This window comes from Diplotaxodon limnothrissa, linkage group LG10 (genome assembly GCF_057381915.1).
Source record: "Diplotaxodon limnothrissa isolate DT_005_m linkage group LG10, D_limnothrissa_male_GT1.1, whole genome shotgun sequence".
NCBI lineage: Eukaryota > Metazoa > Chordata > Actinopteri > Cichliformes > Cichlidae > Diplotaxodon > Diplotaxodon limnothrissa.
The window spans coordinates 26,386,827-26,402,344 of record NC_140605.1 but is presented as its reverse complement, the minus strand read 5'-3'; the positions used below and the strand labels follow the sequence as shown (position 1 = coordinate 26,402,344).

The 15,518-nt window shown below is 41.3% G+C and overlaps 1 protein-coding gene across 2 annotated transcripts; it reads left to right on the top strand.

The window, feature by feature from the left end:
• Positions 1-4,237: 4,237 nt before the first annotated feature.
• Positions 4,238-15,275, top strand: pitx1 (paired-like homeodomain 1). 2 transcript variants are annotated; one of them, XM_085364016.1, is made up of 4 exons: positions 4,238-4,285; positions 5,349-5,403; positions 11,538-11,740; positions 14,727-15,275. In XM_085364016.1, exons 2-4 carry the CDS (start codon positions 5,358-5,360, stop codon positions 15,273-15,275), a joined length of 798 nt encoding a protein of 265 aa, XP_085220142.1. In that variant the 5' UTR covers positions 4,238-4,285; positions 5,349-5,357. The 2 variants fall into 2 exon arrangements, with proteins under 2 accessions (XP_085220142.1, XP_085220140.1); XM_085364014.1 differs by lacking the exon at positions 4,238-4,285 and adding an exon at positions 10,197-10,346.
• Positions 15,276-15,518: the final 243 nt, after the last annotated feature.

The window sequence follows — 15,518 nt, the reverse complement described above, 5'->3', positions numbered from 1 at the left end:
ACTGTCATCAAGTGCTTGCTCAAGAAGGTCGTCTGATTGTTGGGGCTTTCTCTGTATCATTATAGGATTTCTACCTTACAATATAAAGTACCTTAAGGCAACTGCTGTTGTGATTTGGTGCAATAGAAATTAAATGTCCTTTTATTATTGTAGCTAAAAAACAATCATACGTATTCAGCTGATCGTTTTCAGATTTTTGTTTTACAGTACTAATTTGTTATTAAAGTCAGTCTGTCAGATATAAAAAGCATGAATGAAATAAGATGAGTAAATCTTATTGCTTTATCTAATAAAGAAGTGAAACTCTGTCACTCTGGTGCTGAGTAAGGCTCTCCAGGTCAGCTGGTTTTAGTTTAGCCAGTGAAACATTACAACAAAAGGAAATATCACTTAGTCAGCATTAAGTTTATGCTCAGATGAAAAACTGGAAGCTGGACGTCCGATTCTCATCAGCACTAAGCCCGAGAGAGCTGCCGAGTTTGGACAGAGTGGAAAAAGGGAATGATGCCTCCTCTTGAAAAGATGATCTATGCACCAGACCTGTTTATGTTAGTAATCTCCAAGCCCAGTGTAATCAAAACATCACTAATTTCACTGCCGATTGGAAACTGTGACATCTGTGTTTTCAACACACTTCAAGGGGGACTTCTTCAAAGGGGGGGGGGGGGGGGGAGGCAACTGGGAAGCATCCATTCCTTATAATAACCCTAGTGATGAGAGGATGACTTCATCCTTGTCCACTTAAATGTTTTGAAGAGGATATATCCACAGTAGTGGAAACTTTATGCAGTAAATACCTCGGCATTGCTTGCTGAGAGTGTGTATAACAGGCTGTCGTGTGTCCGTCTGAGCATCTGGGCAGGCTGGCTGGTGTTGACATGCCGGCAGATTCTCCAGCTCTGCTCTGAGTTAGAAGGTCGGCTGTGATGTTACAAAAGGTTTTCCATCCCGTCGAGCAGCCTGGCGTCAAGCTTGCAAGACCTTCCTGATTGATTCTACAGAGTCTGGATTGCACGTGGTGCAAAAGCACTTCTATAAGCCTCGCTCAGCGGAAATGGGCCTTAATGCAACCAGCACTGCTTTACTATGATCATCAGGGATGTGGCCATTGTTGAGCGTCACTGCTGAAAAGGCCACAGTGAAGAGAAAAACACAAAAATGAGAGCCTTTTCTTTTCTTTCCGTTTTTTTGTGGGCTTGGCGAGAGCAAAAAAAGACAATAAATATAAAATGTGCAATGCTTGGTGTGTGTGTGTGTGTGTGTGTGTGTGTGTGTGTGTGTGTGTGTGTGTGTGTGTGTGTGTGTGTGTGTGTGTGTGTGTGTGTGTGTGTGTTAAATGTATCCCAAACACACAAATTCACCCTTCCGACTTCTCCAAAAAGCAATCTGGCATTTTGTGCACTCTGGGCTTGTTTTTTTCCACCTCTCAAACTTGGATTAGCCCTTGTGTTATTTAGGAATAACTATTTATGCTGCAGAGGTGACCATCAGACAGCTCCTGGCCACAGATACACACCTCCTCCACCTTCGCACATACACTCTTAACAGCCCTAACAATCCCTCCACCTATTTGCACAGGAGAGAAGAGGCCACTGCCTCACCTTCAGGGTACTACTTAACTCTTCGAGTAACTCGTGGAGTAATCACAGCATTCTCCTGCCAGCCTACTGCCTAATTAGAGTGTGAGCATGTGTGTGTGTGTGTGTGTGTGTGTGTGTGTGTGTGTGTGTGTGTGTGTGTGTGTGTGTGTGTGTGTGTGTGTGTGTGTGTGTGCGCGAGACAGAGAGTAAAAGACTCATTATTTAGCATCCCAGGTCTCACAGGTTGACAATTACACATGCTTATAGAGTATTATTACTATTTTTTGGATACAATTTCATACGAAGTAGCTGGAGTCAGTATTGGAGTCTAAAGGAGCCATAACACATTTACTTTGTTGCTCCAGCCAAGCAGAGGCACATGTCTGAGGCATAAAGTTGGTTTAACTGCAAACTTTTAATTTACATTAAAAGTAAATTAATTGTAAGTTATTATTGTCTTTTACCATAATAAACTTGGTTGTGACAGTAATATCCAGCAAAAAGTGGCTCCTGATTCTAAGCACAAGCACCTCCTGGCAGTAAATGATTATGGTACAAATTGTCTGGCTTTTCTGCAGTTTCGGGTCTGTGGATTCCTTAGTATCTCCTGCATGCACAGGATAAATATTAACATGACCAGATACAGCCTTCCCTGTCTCCAAGAGGCACCTTGGGAAGCAGGTCTCTCCGAGTCCTAAAGGGAGGCCTGCAGCTCGCCTTTAATCCCTCCGGGATCACTCTCTCAGAGCTGGGCTTTGCTTTGTGCGCAGCTCTTGGCCGAGTTAAAAAGGAAAGTGTAAGGGTGGGACAAATTTCGCACTTTCTCCCATGTCTCAGGCCAAAAGAAGGAGCTTGTAAATTGAGTATGTGAAGCTGGAAATACTCCCTGCCACACGAACTCTGCGGTGGTTCAGTGGTGGGGCCGGCTGTGTGCGTGGGCTGCACAATCTTGGCTGCGGACGCTTGAAATCCGGCCTGAAAGTGTGTTTTGTCCCAAGGATCATCTATCTAGCAAAGACAATTAGGACTTGTAATAACTTTTCAGTCACTCATTTTTCTTTTAAAATAAATTTCTTTTAGGTTTTTTTATTATATTTTCTTTGTTTTATTTTCATTCGTGGCCTAATCGGTGATGCAGTCCTTCCACGGCTACGGTGGAACAACTCTAATCTCTGTCTGTGTTTCTTGTGGCCTTCGCTGTTACTTTGCGTCTCTCTTCATGCTTTTTGTCCGTTGATACAGCAACGCTGCAGAGTTTACCCGACCTAAATCTTCCGTTTATTTGCTTTTGCAAGAGTTGTTTTGTTGGCATGGCGTTTTTACTCTATTTCTCGCTCTCTCTGCAACCGCTCACGGACACACAAAGGCCTGAATGGCTTCGTCTTCCTTTTACAGAAAACATTAGCCTAATTATTTCCCCTTTTTAGGGCGCAAACGCTTGTTCACAACTCGGTCATATTTCCTCCATTTAAAACCTCAGACCATTTTTAATGGGATGCAGATCGAATGTTTTACTTTGAAGGACAAAACAAATCTGGACCCTGCGTGCAAAAATGAACAATTAGTCGTTAAATAATCATCTGCTAACAGAGAGGTTCACAATGGTCAGACGGCTTATTGTTTGCCGACCCGGTTCATTATCGAAGAGGAAAATACGGCCAGTGCGCAACCACGCAAAAGCCTGATGCCAACTTATAGAAATAAAATGCTGTCGCCTGTGTCAGCAAAATATTGGGATCTTTTCGTGCTTGAAAAACAACTTAAGTCATTACATTAAAATTAATTAATTAATTAAAATTAACCTATGTGTTACACAAAACTTTAAGATGTGTGGTTGTGTGTGATTTACAGTTTTTGGTTTTTTAAATTTATTTAAACTGTGATAAATAAATAAACAAATAAACATTTATCTTTATCTTTATATGTATACACACACACACACACATATATATATGTCTACATATAACAGGATGTGCGTCTTCTTTTATGTGAATTCTTCAAAATAGATTTTTTTCTTTCCTCAAGCTGATGGTCATCGGTGTGAGGACAAACACCCTCTGATGAAAATCAAGAAAACTCTTCTCACCTTTTTTTTACGCCGAAACTGTCCTTCGTCAACGCCACACACACACACACACACACACACACACACACACACACACACACACACACACACACACACACACACACACACACACACACACACCAAATAGGTTTATTATTATTACATCACTTGTTGCTTTCCTATGTTAAAGTAAAAGTCAGAAAAAAGCGTTTGAGAACATATTTTGCGGAGAAGAAAATCGTGAATTAAGATGGGGAGGAAGAAGAAGGTGACGTCAGGTGATGATGGCAGCACAGGTGAGGAATTCAGTGATGTCTTTTTTTTTTTCTTTTTTTTAAGAAAAGTTCAAATGAAGATGCGATGGGATGAAAAGGAGACCAGTGATTGGGGGGTGACAGCGGGGGAGGTGTTGGTGGTGGTGGCGGCGGCAGCGGGGGGTTGCGGTGTGATGACGTCAACGCTAGGCGTGCAGCAGAGCAGTGAAGAAAACCAAGGTATCGTCACAGAGACGACCAAAGTGCTGATTACCGCGGACGCAGCATTTACGCGCAGCTGACGCTAAAGTGGATTTACTGAACACCTGCATGGGGAAACCGTGAGGGTTTATTCCGTTTTTCTGTCTTCTGCTGGGAACCAACTGGTGAGTAAGGCACGCACGGTGTCGTGTCAGGTCAGTGGATTTTAGCTGTGGGAATTGGTCAGAAGGTGTCGGCGGGCAGGTCGCTCTGTGCCTTTTAACACTTCAAGATATTGGGAATGTGAATCAGAGGGGAAGATGTGTCCAGCGTGAAGAAGAAAATAAAATATTTAAAAGCGCCGACTCCTTTAGGAAGAGCATGCTGTTGGCCATTTGGTTTTCAAAAACCTGGAGTAGAGACTGAGCGAATAGAGCTTTGCGCACAGCAACGATTTCTGGCATAGAACTGCAGCAGCGAGTGTGACAATAGTTTGTCTGAGCATTAGAGTCAGCCAGCTGCACCTTACAACATTATTCCCACTGTAGCCCAGAAAAACACTACATTAGATACTTAGAGTAACTAATATAGAGTACAAGCGTGTGCGCGCACTGAAGCGCGAAGGACGAAAGTACGAAGGGTACTGAGTAAAGATTTACTGAGGACATAAAAGCAGCAAAGGGATTCCTCTAGATAAGAGGGTCAATCTTTCGCTCTGTGTGTGTGTGTGTGTGTGTGTGTGTGTGTGTGTGTGTGTGTGTGTGTGTGTGTGTGTGAGAGAGAGAGAGAGGGGGGGGGGGAATTGAGGGTCTGTGATGGGCAAGGGAGAGGGTGTTTCTCATTCTGCGAGCCGAAAACATGAAAATCCTTTCTTTAAAAACGAATAAATATTACCACAAAATTCGCGTTATTTTTTTTAAGTTGTATTAATCAGTTTATTAATTTTGCTATTGTCCTTAATTGTCTTGCATGTTTCTTCTCACAATCAATTTTAATACAAATGTATTAGCCAAGGGTCCAGAAAGAATTAAACTTGCTGTTGTAGGATTGTGACACAGCCTGCTCTGACTTGTTTTTTAAACAAACTTTCATTTATTCAATATTAAAAAAACAACAACATTGTAATGGTAACTATAATATGATGTGGTTTAATGAGAATAGGTGTGTTTAGCCTCTTTGATTTTTTTTTTTTTTTTTTTTATTTGGAGGAGAACGTTTGATTTAATTGGGGTTTTTTGTGTTTTTCAGGCAACTGGAATGGAACTGAATCTGTCGAAGAATGTGATTTCTTGTGGGGAATCTGGTATGACATTTTTCTGTGCTCAGTTTAACATGTTGATTATGTTTGACTTTTCAAAATATCCATATATATATTCAGATCCACGGTGGTGTGGTGGTGGTTAGGACTGGGTTAGAATCCGGCTGAGGCGATTTTGTGTCGAGTTTGCATGTTCGCTCCGTGTCTCTGTGGGTCTCGGATTCCTCCCACAGTCCAAACGCAAGGATGTTAGGATGACTGCTGATTGTGAAGTACAAGTCTAGAGTGAGTGGTTGTCTGTATCTCTGTGTTACCCTTGCGATAAACTGGAGACGTGTCCAGGGTGTACCCCGCCTCTCGCTCTATGACAGCTGGTATAGGCTCCAGCCCGACCGCGACCCCCAATTGCATAACCGGAAGAGAGTGGATATTGTGATTCATTAGCTGCAAAATGATTATGGAGCTCTGTGAAATTGGCATCGGCAATAGATAAATAAGTACATATACAAACAATGAACTTTTTTCATCTTTCTGGTAATAAATCCCAACCATTTATCTTTTAAACACTAAAAACAAAAGGAAAAACGAAGCAACATCAAGCCAGATGCTACAAACGACACATAAACATGCCAATCTGTTCAGTGGAAAATATTTCATTTAATTTTTTTCTTCAGATCCAGCAGTCGTAGCTCACATAAAAATAAACCAATCAGTCTTTTCTGGATTTAATCACAACAAAAAACCAAGAATCCCCCATTCGTTAAAAAGATACGTAAAAAAGTTGGAATAATTTCGAGGTTTGGGGGAAATTTAAATGAAACATCGTGTGCAACCTTTCACAAAACGTTCCCCGAGGAAATAATAATATGCAGTAGCAATCAAGTTTCACCCTAAAAGGCAGTATATGTATATTTTTATGTTTTCACATATTAAGAACCACTCTCTTTTCAAATATCAACACCGCGTGTATGTAAAACTAAAAGAAACGACCGAACGTGTGGCGGACTGGCTCTGGTTTATCAACGAATGAAGGGGTTTAAAAGGAAATTTTACATATTCTTGCAGTTTAGTGGATTTGCCCTATGGGTGTTTCCCTGTGCTGGCTATTAGACGTTGTTTTATTTACACCTGCATTCCCTGCACAGGCTGTTTATTGGTTGTCAGACCTCAGGTCAAACAGGCCTTGGACCAAGCAGGGAAACCATCACCAAGGCAATAATCAGCTCTGTCCTTCTCCAGTTACGCACCGTGTCCAGTTACATCTCCGCTGCTGTACTGCTCTTGAATCAGCTCGCCAGCTTTAATTTTCTATATGCTTTGTTTTTTCGGTCCTGTGGTTAGCTTTACTGTGCTCGCTTTCCCTGGAGAGAAAAATAAACCAAGACTGTATTTTTGTGTGTGATTCACGGCGTTCGCCGAGTTTATTTTCACTTCTTGGGGGGAAAAATATGAGTGTTTGCTTAGCCACTGGCCTTTAACCTGTCCTGCCGGATGGAAAGGCTTTTTAACTCATCCATCACACGCAAGTGCCCTCCAGAGTGCTGGAGGAGCGGGACGCGGGCATAGATGGAGGCTGAGGAGGCTGGGTATTTAGATTACCCCCATCTATCAGCCAGGAACATGTGGACAGAACAAAGTAGAATTCATAAGAGCTCCGCCATGGCGAATCTCTTTGTGCTGTAAATCCCATAATATTGACCTCAAGAGTCACTGGGTTTATTGTTATTTTTTTACCGCTGCTTTTGCTTTTGCTAATACTTTATGGCACATAAGACTTTTTTCTAGGCTGATTTTAGTTTTTCAGGAGTCCGCTGCAATCTTGAAACAAGCTAGAGCTTTAAGCACTTCATTGATAGACTATCTCCCACTAAACCCTACCAGCTACCAACAGGTAGTCTCTTTCACTCAACCTTCGCAACCTGAATAGTAAAGACCACCTGCTGGTCACGAGGTCCTCGAGTTCACCTCATCAACGCCTTTTCTGCTTTCTTACTCCAGAGTTTAGATGCAGATGAACTTTTGTTGTTTTCAAATATTGTGTCCAAACCATTTAACCATCTTGGAATATGAGTAAGCAGGTAGGCGATGCTGGTGTCGTGCCCAAAAGCACTTCGGTAAGCTGCGGCGGTAAACTTGTTGACTGCGATCCTCAGTAGGTTAAGGTGACGCATTCATATTAGCTAGTCAAATACTTATGCCATAGTAATACAACAGTTACACACTGTGCACTAAAAATTTAAAAAGTTCGTTGATGAGTTTCGCTGTATTCAAATTTCTTGAGTGCATTCAGTGTAGATGTCTATGAAAACACGTGCCACTCTCTCTGTGCAGAAAGGCTGAGCAAATATTGATGAACACGGCAGGTGATTTCTGAGAGCTAACACAATTCTTTGCCAAAAAAAAAAAAAACCCTTCGGGGGCGTTTTGAACAAAACGAGGATCTCGTGTCAAAAGTCATACGCTCATACAATGGCCGAAAGTCTTCGACCCTGGCGCCTGTGACAGTCTGACTGTCTGTCAGCCTGAGACTCTGAGGCCTGATGTGCGACTCTACCTGAAGGAGGTAGCAGACTGGCCGAGCAAGCCAGCAGGTCAGCTGGTCTCATATCGAAGATGTGGCCAAATTATACTGATCTTTAATCAGCTTAGAAAGAGAAATCTGGAACTCTTTACATTCAGTAAACCTGTGATTTCTGGTCACTCAGAGGTGATTTAACTCAATAAATTATTATTGCCCGTAAGTGTTTGTCATATTATAACAAAACACCTACAGGCACATCACATTTAAATAGAAAATATATTTATCTCAAATACAAACTCAAACTTTCAAATAAGAAATGTGATTTATACACTCTGTGCGTCTAATGACTCAAACCCTAATGCTAAATGGAGACTTTTGCCCACAGATTCCAGTTACACGAGTAAAGGCCTTTACATTTTGCTTTCATGTAAAGGGTTACTCATAGTGGTCTGAAACAAACGCTTTTTACGCTGGCCTTCTTTTCTTTTACATTATTTTCAGCTTTCATGCGCAATTTGGTTAGGCAACGAAATACTTGGTTTGGTGGATGAAAAGCTCATGGTTTGGGTTAAAACAGAGACTTCTTGGCGAGTCTGTGGCAGAATGCCTGCAGAGCTTTTCTCATGCAAAAGTTACATGGAATCTATTTCTGCCATCCTATAAAAGAGCCCCGCGCTTGGGTAAAACTTTAAATATTATCTAACCTGCATCTGTGCATTCAAGAAAGACAAGAAAATAGCCAGTGCGACACAGACTACGATCAGCAACTCAGCTCTTCAGTTTTGCACACGGACACATTACAGTTCACTTAGCTCTAAAGCACCACGAGTACTGCGCATACCTGAATGTCAGATTATAATCCCTGTAGCATCTAATTTAATCTTACTTGTTTTCCATCTTTAGCGGGATGAGGTTGGTTTGAATTAGCACTGCTAATGGATACAAAGACGTTATGTTCTGGTGATGTTGGGGCTCCTTTATCAAGCCACTGCTTGCTGCTGTTTGCGCGTCATAGCCAACAAAACCCACAAAAGTCAAATGTGTCATCATTCGCAGCGGTCCATTTGTCATATTGCGGTTGTCACTGAAAGGCTGGGATCTATAGCGGTTGGATTCTGAGTGCATGTTGTTGGAGTTTAAATATATTATATCAGTAATGTCTGAAGTGGTGAGGTGGTGGCTGTTTAGGCAAAGTGCAGGGCAGACCGATCTGCTGCTGCTGATAGATTACTTATTCTTTGACTGATGTGGTTCAAACGATGTGGTGCACAAAAAACAGCACGGACAAACACATCCTGTTAAATAATGAGAGATGTAATGTTCCGTGTATTACTCCCGATTGTCTCTTTGTGAATGAGCGAGCTGACAGAGCGACTCTTGTCAGGTTACAGCGCTCGTATTCACGCACACAACGAGCCTGATATCATCGAGCACTTTTCATACTGGAGACACAGTAACTGGGCAGGACCGTGTTGGATGGCAAATGTTTATTCAGCTCGGTACATATCCGAGATATACATTGTGTGTATAAGCGCGCCCAGCTGCATTGCTTTGGACACATTTCAAACATGCCTGCGCGAATAAAAGGCCCCTTTTTTACTCCTGAAAGCAAAGCTTCGCTTTGTGCGCTCTCGATAATTGACAAAGCGTACACTGCAAAAAATAATAAAATGAAATAAAATACAAAGTAATAACAATAACTAGCCTTAAGACTAACAAATGAGCAGACAGCCACCGTGGCAGGTTTTTTGTTAGGAGTGTTTAGCAGATGAGTCACCTCTTATAGTTTCGCTCCACTCACACTGGAAGAAATTTCCTGATCTAAATGCGACATATACGTCTAATAAATCTAAAATTAATTAAATGCACCTTTTCACTTTGTTAAGCGCGACGTCAGACTTTGTCTTGTCTGGGTGGGTATTTTCTTGCAGCGGTCACGTTTAGTGGGTGGGACTTGTTTTGGGGAGGTTTAACGCAGCTAATGGGTGGGTCTGATGTGAGGGTTGGAGAGCCGGAGCTTGTTCTCAGTCACAGCGGGTGGAAGCTTTTCCTTGCTGCGGATAGAAGGAGAGCGCACAGGGCTGTCACTGCTTCAGAGGAGGGGAACGGGGCCGTGTGATTTTTTTGTCCTTTCTTTCTTCTATTCTCTCGAAGCACGTTTTGCGTGGAAGAACAAACGAACCTGCATGGTTAAATATCCCATGTCGTGGTGTGTGTCTGAGAGCGGGTGGATGTTTTGTAGCGTAGCTCTGAAAGAAAGCCTCGCGATCCACAGGATTCACCCCGTTTCCTCTTTTTACGCACCCTTCTCTTCAAGGTGGGATGAATTTGGACAGAATTGCAGAGGCAGTGAGAGCACCGCCGCCCCGCGACGTGGCCCCCGCGTTTCATTTACAGAGAACTTCAAACAGCAGTCGAGAAACTGTAGAGAACTCAAGCAGCGAGTCTTCAGACACAGAGTTGGCAGGTACACAGTCAGAGTGCTTTTAGCCTCTCCATTCTTTTTCCCACTGAGTGCTGTAACAGTTTATTTTACGTGTCCGTAAGCATTTTTACGGCGAACTGTCAGAGAGGCATCTCCAGCACTTAAAAGCTACAGAACATAGAGAAAGAATATTTAACTTTTATATCCCTTGTGTTTGCTTGATTTATTTCCGTGTGTCACCGGGCAGCGTGCACGAAAACGACAAACTCTAAAATGTGTTTCCATCAAATCTTAGTATTTGAGTGTGTTTGTGTTTGTGAGCGCTTTTTGTGCAGTTACTCCCCATTTTTTGTTTACTGTGCTCCCAGAACCAAACATTTGGCAGGAACCCGAGATGTGTCAGGGAAAAATGTGCAGAGCAGCCTGGCCTGCTGTCAGTGAATGCATTAGAGCAAACTATAAATATTGGAGCTATCCACAAATCTAAACTAAAAACCAAGCGGTCTGTGTTGACAGTTCCCGGAGACACTTTTTATTATTCAGCTTTTCCAAAATTTTAGGGGAAAAAAACAGAGGCCTTTCTGGCCTTTCTTCGCGTATTTCAGGGCGCACGAGAAGCAAATAGAAAATACACCAAGGTCAGTTAGTTCTATTTTTTTAGCTATCAGTCACGACAGTAAATCGTTTTAAATAACAATCTTGAGTCGTGATTTTAAGCTTTTTTTTGTTTTTAGGAAACTCTCAAAATCCTAGCTCCCTTTCTGTGTGTGCGAGTGTGTGTGTGTGTGTGTGACTGACCTTTGCGCGTGTGGCCTCTTAAGTTTAACGAGGCAATTGTTAGGACACAAAATACAAGACAGTTGGGAGATAAGAGTGGGCAGACCTCATCGTAAAGATATTGATCTCTAAGCGAAAACCGGAGCGATCCGATGGCTAACTCTGACACACGTTTGTGAATGTGTGACTAATTTGTTTCTGTTCTTTTGAGGTTTATTTTTTATGAATGACTTCGTAAATAAATTAGCCAAAATGGTTGGTTTCATCGCGGTGGGTCTTTTTCAATTGCTTTACTTAAAAAAAAAATCCACGTCGTTGTACTCAATCCTCGTGGGAAATATTGAACTGTCGACGTACACACACTAACTTCTTCATTGTTTAAACGTCCCTTATTTGCATGCCATTCAAAATATGTTATAGGAGTACTGCTGTTTCACACCGGTTTGTCACCTACAGAAAAGGAAAGAAACGCTGAACACAGGAGCGATGACGGAAACGCGGACGACCCCAAGAAGAAAAAACAGCGGCGGCAGCGGACTCACTTCACCAGCCAGCAGCTGCAAGAGCTGGAAGCCACGTTCCAGAGGAATCGCTACCCTGACATGAGCACCAGGGAGGAGATCGCGGTATGGACCAACCTGACCGAGGCGAGAGTCCGGGTAAGATAGCGGCCGTGCGTAAACCATACGAAAAGTTTGAATAAAGACAAGCTGGCCAAGTAGACGCTCATCAAAAACAGCAATTATTAAACTTCCAAAACCAACAAAAAATTATAAGAAAATGAAGAAGATATTTTTTAATAACTTAAAATTATATATTTTTTAAATTGTCAAAATATGTAACTTTTGAACTTGGTTCCACAAGACTTTTTACCCAATTTCAAGTATTAAAAAAACAAAAAGAAAAACAGAACTTTGTAGAAATTTTCAAATAAGGATGTCACAGACTCATTTATGCTGTTTGTCAGTACAGCGAGAAATCAGATGTATATTAAAGTCAGTACATTTCCCTGAAGGTTCTGAATTCATGCGTTAGTCACTATTCCTATTTTTAACAGAGTCCATGTCACATACAGACTTTGGTGACTTTAAACGGATCAGAAGTAATAAACTAAATCTGTGATACATTTCAAATACACGCTTACGAAAATCCGTCTCCAAAGACCTCGGAGGTTTTCAGCAGAATATTGTTAACATATTAAGTTGCAGTCATCCCTGACTGTCAGCTACGGTGCATCCAAAAGTAAATCTACCGTTATTACAGCACGTGCACAATTCCCAATACTGGCACAGAGGACGTTACAGGCCTTAATGGTACGCAGTCATGTTAACACGTCTCGTGCTGAAAACTCAGAAGAAAGATAAGCTTTAAAAAAGAAAGTAAGGAGAAAAAAAAGTAGTTGAATCTGTTGGAAATTGCAGGTCCTTTCAAAGGGTGTATCTGCTAATGTAGCCAATGGATGATTCGCATTTTGATGACATCATCGAAAATCTGGACCCTTGTTTTTTTTTTCTCCACGGAGAGCGTTCACGTCTCTCCTCATATATATATATATATATATATATATATATATATATATATATATATATATATATATATATATATATATATATATGACTTACATGTATTATATTTATTCTAGCTACATTTTTAAACTGTTTTGAGTAAAAATGAATCATAACAATAATAATATAATATTTGAATCAGCACAGTTCTTATAATATCTTCAGTTTGAGGTGTAAAATGAAAATAAGTTGCTTTTTATGCATTTTGAGCCAAGAAACTCACTGCTGTCACGAGCAGGTTCAGATTTAAACAGCGACTATTTTTTTTTTTCTTTCGTTCCCCTTTTTCATTAGGAATAAAAAAATAATAATATTAGGATTAAAAAAAGGGGGTGATGGTACGCTGAATGTTTGAGATTCAGTGAAATTTGAAATAATTGGAAATATTTTAAAGATCAATTTACATTAAATAAGATGCAATTATGATTTTAAATATAATTTCATAATATTTACAAGCACACTTTGACACGTCAGTCATTATACTCATATTCTTAACGTGGTTTTCGTCGTGCAAATGTCATTAAAATCCAAAGCATGCATTTTATAGCTGGGTGCAGGAAACTCGAGGCTGGGCTCTGCAGTCTTGAGTGTTTCCTCCACAGCTCTCTGTCACATCGCTCAAGTCTTTGTGGACAATTTGTCGGCCGCACAGTGTTCCCGCACCACTATAAATAGCTTCCGCGAGGCCGTCTGGTGATACCAGTTGTAAATTGTTTCTACTATGAATTAACAATGAATTGGAGAGTAGCGACTAGTATTTTGTTAGGTTTTGATAAGGTGTGAGGATATCCAGAAGCGCTTTTCTGTTTCATTTCGAGTCATCCGCGGAGCCGTTCGAGTTGCTCTGTGAACCTGGTTTTACGTCTGACTTACACAGACACACACGCCTTTTATTTACACTGATTTATCTTTAGAAATACTTCTTATTTCATTGTAAGAAATGAGGCCAAAAAAATCTACATTAATGCACCTCCATCTTAGATCTGGTGTAAACACACATTCTCGTTGTGATGTACAAGTGTGTGGTAGTCTTATACTAATATGTATAATATCAAAACACCTGGAAACAGTTTTCATAAACGATTTAATGTATTTGCTAGTTTATTTGTAAAGGGCAAAATAGTCTACAGGAAGGAAAAATTACATTTGTAAAGAGAGTGTCGAATATATTGTATAGTCTATATGAATATAACCAAAACGAATTTCTAACATCAGTCCACTGATTAGGATTAATACATCCCGCAGTCGTCGTCCACATGAACTTAAAGGATGTCCACTCATTCAGTCTCGCTGATTTTGTATTTATTTTACCGGGTTGTAGCTCGTCAGCAGAAACTGCTCCCCCTGACTCCAAGGCTAGTTTGTCGACTCGGGTATGGAAACTCTGAATATGCATTTCACTCAAAAAAGGATCCTTTCTTTTTAATGTCCGGATTCATCTTAATAAGCAAAAGTAAGTAACTGTTTTGGTATTTTTAAAAAACAAAAACAAAAGAAGTGCGTGTTTCGTAACTAATCATAAATTAAAAAGCAGTTGTTGATATTTGACATCTGAGAACATTGAAAATGGGACCGCAGCTGAAACTGCTGAATATGCAGTGGGCCTATAAAAGATTTTAACTCATCAACAATTAACCGCTATAAAATTCAAAGATAATTTAGTTAAAAATGCCTTTATGCTGTAATGGTTTTTTTTGTTTGTTTGTTTGTTTTAATTTGTTGTTGTTTGTTTCCTTTTAATGAAACGTTTTAAGGCACCCTAGACACTAACTCACCTTAAAGGCAACAATTCAAGGGCACCAAAGCGGGGTCTGAAGCTTGTTGCCACAATATATGTGGAAATAAATGATTCAGACATCAATAAATGATCATTAGTGTCGTTTTAAGAAAAAAAAATTACACTTATGCTTCATGAACTGAATATCACACGAGCTTGAAATGCTGCTTCGGATGTGGACTCGAGTCATTCCTGTATCATCTGTAGCAACGTTGCAGGTTTATTTTATGACAAGAAAATTAATTTTACATTTTACAGCGTTCTGCTGTGGTTAATGCTCACGGTTCTGTGTGTCCCTTCCAGGTGTGGTTCAAAAACCGCCGGGCTAAGTGGAGGAAGCGGGAGCGGAACCAGCAGATGGACCTTTGCAAGAACAGCTACCTGCCCCAGTTCAGCGGTCTCATGCAGCCTTACGACGACATGTACCCGGCTTATACCTACAACAACTGGACCAACAAGGGCCTCACTCCGGCACCGCTGTCCACCAAGAACTTCACCTTCTTCAACTCCATGAGTCCCCTCACCTCGCAGTCCATGTTCTCGGCCCCCAACTCCATCTCCTCCATGACCATGGCCTCCGGGATGGGCCACTCCGCGGTGCCCGGCATGCCCACGCCAGGTCTTAACAACATCAGCAACCTGAATGGGATCGGGACATCCGGCATCAACTCAGCTATGTCATCATCGGCTTGTCCTTACGGGCCTCCCGGCTCACCGTACAGCGTTTACCGGGACACTTGCAACTCCAGCCTGGCCTCTCTCAGACTTAAATCCAAACAGCATCCAACATTTGGATACAGCGGCCTGCAGAGCCCGGGCTCCAGCCTGAACGCCTGTCAATACAACAGCTGACGGGCCAAAAGGGGGGCCTTAAAAATACAAATATATATATATATATATAAATATGTGATAAGCGGACACGGTGTCATAGCTTATGGGCTACCTGCGGATCAGGGGAGGGGGGGGTATCAAAGACGACTAAACTGGATTAGTTGCAATCATTTTTTATTTTTTTTTCGAAAAAAAATGAAAAAGAAAACGTGGATAATGCGGGTTACATGTGTTTACCAGTGAACTTGCACAGCAGTTTAAATG

Excerpts from the sequence above, each read along its gene's own strand:
- pitx1 (XM_085364014.1), top strand. The coding sequence starts at position 5,358 with ATGGAACTGAATCTGTCGAAGAATGTGATTTCTTGTGGGGAATCTG. Across the intron at positions 5,404-10,196 it reads GATTTCTTGTGGGGAATCTG|GTGGGATGAATTTGGACAGA; the intron begins GTATGACATTTT and ends CTTCTCTTCAAG. Across the intron at positions 11,741-14,726 it reads TGACCGAGGCGAGAGTCCGG|GTGTGGTTCAAAAACCGCCG; the intron begins GTAAGATAGCGG and ends TGTCCCTTCCAG.